Raw genomic sequence first — 4,551 nt, forward strand, 5'->3', positions numbered from 1 at the left:
TTGGGAAGGAACCGCTCATTCGTGGTACTTCAAACATTAATTTAAATTAGAAGGTCCCGTGGCCATCTTCTTTTCAGACCCCTCGGAGGATTATCAGGGATTGTTAAGGATGAAAGATTAAGAATTAATGGGTTAGGATGGTTAAGGAGTTTGGGTCAAATCTGCAACGAATGGGATGTTAAGGTCTTTGTGAATGAGTACAAACAACTAAAAGTCGCCATTTATATTGCTGGTAAAAAAATTTCAAAAAAACTATTCAGATCCTTTTTCAGATCTCTTAAATGCCAATTTCCATAAAAAAAACCAAAATATTTTATCTAGCCCCCATCGCCACAATATGTTTGAATCGTTACAGTAATGTACAATATTAGAGGTTTTTGCCAAATATATTTACACATATTTATTTTCTGAGTATTTATTTCTAATGTATTTTTGTTTTTTATGAAAATTCAAATTAATTTTTTTTCACTATACATTTTTCTATTTTCTTTTGGAAATCACAAAAACGGCATAATCTCAAAACGAAGTCACTAATCCACACGAAATTTAGGAGGGATCTAGCACTGTCGAAAGTATACTCAATGGTACAAACTATACCTACGTAAGCAAATCAGAACCGGAGATATAAAATAAAATGTTTGAGAAGTTTTTTTTTATTTGAAACTGCTGTTTATCGCATATAAAAGAATTAAATCTAAAAGTTATTTATATGGACTGAAATAGCAGTAATTCAGCTTTCCAGTGGTTGTAGTTACGTTGGATTTGGATTACATTGTGAGGAGTTGTTAATGTATTTCCTCAACAGTAACATGGACAGAAAACAAAATTTCCTCCTAAAGTCAAGCCTAAATATTTATAATTTTGATTTGTATGAAAATTCGTATTTCAGGGTTTTCAAATACGCTAAGCACGAATCTGACTTGATTTTCTTAAACAAACTTTTACAATCAACAGTTTTCTTTTTTATTCTACACAAAAAAATAAACCAATTGATATAGAATAACCATTAAATACATGCAGAGTAAATGCGGCACACAATAATAATAAAAAATTATATATTTTTTTCTCGGCTCCTAAGGCGGATTGGCAAGAACCCTCGGACACGTGTTTAATATTCTTCTACCTAGTACCCAAATTTCATTTAAATCGATGATCTCACCTAACGGAATATGTTACACCCCTCGTGAAGGAATATTTTAGTAGGTACTCGAAAAAATTAAAAATAACCGATTCAATATGATCAACCGTGATCAACCAATGAACACGAAGAACTATCTATAAATAGAAATCTCTTCTATATCTTTGTCTTCAGCTTTTATCCACGCGGACAACATTCAAATTTGATTTTATTCACATTATTTTTTTTTTAGTCTAATTATGTTTATTTATAAACATTTTGTTCTCTGTATTGAAATCATAATTTCATAAGCCACTAAAGGTTGAGGAATTATATTGACCATTCTAAAACATCTTTTCTATATCTAGTTTGTTGAAAAAGGTTTGAAATCCGAGTATAAAAACATGGCAGAACAAACACGCATCACACAATTATAACCACTCTGCAAGGCGAAAATTTCTAGCATTAAACTTTTCTATTGGAAAAACATTTTTTTAGGGTTTCTAAAAGGTACTTATTGCCATAATGCTGATCTAATACTTCTTGGCAGATTGTATTATTTCAATAACAGTTTAATTTTAAAAAAGAATCGTGTTCGAGAACATCCAACAAATGTGATAAAGTGGCACTTCTGGCCAGTCGGTTTTATGGTAAAAGTTGTTGTTTTATAATATTCTTTTTTTTTGGGGGGGGGAGGTTAACTATACATACACACACATTATTTTTTTGGACTTGGTAATTTGGACTTAAGGGACCTCAAAACGTGTACTGCCGTCGAAATCTCTAATTCGAAATTTAGCCTGTAATATTTTTCCTAATTATTTATAGGTGAGTTTTTCTTTTTCACTGCCTTTCCCTAATTATAGGATTGAAACTATTAAACTCAACAGTTTTCATTTAAAACTAAGCTTATGTATTATGTTAATATGATAACGTGTTATGAAATATTTACTGAGTATTCTTCATTTTCAGATTTTGAAAAGGATGACTGGTGACGAAATTCAACTTCGTGATGGCTTGGAGGCTAGTTACATCTTAGGCAATGCTATAACGAGGTTTGTAACTCTTAAGTATTTTTAAATCTATACTATTTTAGGAATAATCAATTATTGGTATGATTGGAAGGATTCTTTCCTGAACATATTTGTTGATAGAGCATAACACATTGATAGGCAAGTTAGTAACTACTGAGATTTGGACGGATCATTAGTTGATTAAGGACTTGCAAAGGAAAAGTTATACCTAGAAATGGAACCTGAGAGTGCTTCATGATCACATTTCAAACAGATGGTTATTGATTTGCCGAATCAGAACTTGATAGAGAAAATATGACAACGTCAAATGATTTATCAACCAAACTTAAACCGGAGGATGCTTTTTCTAGATCAAAAAAGGAAAAACTAGGTTGAATAATAACGCATTGAAGATGATGAGCGAAGAAAAAAGATTTTATAGCTGACTGATAAATATAAAAAAATGTTTCACAGGGATAAGTTGGACACTGGCAAAATGCGATGTAATCAAGCAAAGATAAAAAAACTCACTATCCAATATGTTACTTCACGCCTATATAAATGTCCAACCTCTGCTCTGGGATAAAGAAATAAGAATGCAGATTAAGGCACTATTACAGGCAAGAATCATTAACGAATCTGATCCTGTAACCACGTGTACAAGAAACATAAAATGAAGAAATCCTTCTCTATATGGACTTCCACAAATTAAACAAATTGTTGGTCTCAGAAGTATTCCGTTCCAAACAAACAAGACGTGATTGACAAAGTAGTTAGTGCTTAACAATTATAGACAATAAGACCTTTAGGTTTAAAAAAAAATGCACCGGCCACATTCCAATGAATATTATTCGAAGGTATGGTTTTGACAAATTTTACATAAATTATAATTTGATATTTTCTAAAACCAGGGAAAATCATATACGACACACTGAACAATTTTTACAAGTTATCAGCAATGATGGTTTCAAATTAAAACTAGTTAAATGTTTGTTCGCAGCTAAACCGGTCAAGTATCTGGGATACACAATTTCAAATAACAAAGTCTCACCTAATGAAAATTAGTTCCAATTCAAAACACCGACTATCGAACTTTTATTTGAGATATATTGAAAGCAGTACTCAGAAACCGAAATCATTCCATCGATTTCTGATGAAAGATGCTGAATTTGTATTGTCTAATTACTGTGATCATACATTCAATATGACCAAAGACCAATTATGTTCTGTACCGATATTGGTCACTTACGACAGTTAAGGCCGACAATATTAATAGGTCAACAAATAGCTAACCATTTTTTTCCCTAACCCCTAAAACATAATAATTTATTAAAATAAAACAATCTACAACATTAAATATAATTGTTTAGCTGAAAATTTTCCTTTCACTGGAACAGTGTTCCATTCTAAGTAATTACTGAGTTTATTCAATATTAATTAGTACATAGGTTCATTAATGAGATGTGTGAGGTGTTGGGGAACACCTCGTAGCATTTTCTTTTACTAAAAATAAAAGTTAACTAACACTAAAAACTAAATATGTGTCTTATATAAGGGGGCTAACCTTTTCCTCCTAGCCCCCATATATACCCCCTCCTTTTGCAAACCTAGAAAGTTTAGTCATAGAAACTTCTGTAATTAAATTAGGTAGTAATGAGTTTATTATAAATCAAATTAGAAACATGTAACTAAACGTAGATACTCTTTCCTGTAACTATCCGATAGAAACATATAGAAAACTGAATGCAACTTAGAAAAGAGCCAGTGAAGTGAAGAGTTGATTTAGAACCATGGTTCCAAAACTTTTTTGTCATACCGCCCCTTTTCCAGGAAAAAAATTACTTAGCGCCCTTGGGGAATTAATTTTTTTAAAAAATTTAATAGCAAATAATATGAAATATGTACGTAATAATGTTTCTACCTTTTTCGTAAAATATAGCAAAGAAAGATGTAAATTAGAAACATTGAACTTGGAAATTAGGAAACTCCTTATCGAACTCAGAATAGAATGTAATACAAAAAAAGTTAAAAGATTCGAAATCATTTTAATGAGAAGGATGAACCGAGTGTGCTGCTACCAATTTAGTAATCCTCGGCTCTATTAGAGTCAGCCAGTATTATTATTCATTGTGACAACAAGTGAACCACCGGTTTAGACCGGTGGTTCAGGTTTAGACTATTATTTTCGGACCGTTCTCATCTTCTGGATGGGATTGGTAGTGAGCATGGTAATCAAGCCTTCTTTCCTAGCCTGCATTTCTATACATAGGAGTGCAATCTCAGTTCAGTCTTAGTCTTAGCTTAGTAGTGTACTTAGCTAGATCAGGTAGTGTTCGCCTCATTAATATTAATGGGATCTTGTTAATTTTACTATCCAATAATTTTTTTAAAAGTTATTGTGGAGTTTGGATTCCGAACATC

The 4,551-nt window shown here is 31.7% G+C and overlaps 1 protein-coding gene across 2 annotated transcripts in view; it reads left to right on the top strand.

The window, feature by feature from the left end:
* LOC106682708 (calcium/calmodulin-dependent protein kinase type IV) overlaps nt 1-4,551 on the top strand; it is a 120,011-nt gene that overhangs the window by 34,241 nt on the left and 81,219 nt on the right. The window contains exon 2 of one of the 2 annotated variants that reach the window (XM_014423718.2): nt 2,090-2,172. The exons of the other annotated variant lie outside the window; for it this stretch is intronic. Within the exon in view, the coding sequence (XP_014279204.1) occupies nt 2,102-2,172 (71 nt within the window). The 5' untranslated portion in view covers nt 2,090-2,101. The remainder of the gene's footprint in view (nt 1-2,089; nt 2,173-4,551) is intronic. 2 annotated transcript variants of the gene reach the window in all.

The sequence above is a fragment of the Halyomorpha halys genome, unplaced genomic scaffold (genome assembly GCF_000696795.3).
Source record: "Halyomorpha halys isolate HHAL.00 unplaced genomic scaffold, Hhal_1.1 Scaffold435.1, whole genome shotgun sequence".
Taxonomy (NCBI): domain Eukaryota; kingdom Metazoa; phylum Arthropoda; class Insecta; order Hemiptera; family Pentatomidae; genus Halyomorpha; species Halyomorpha halys.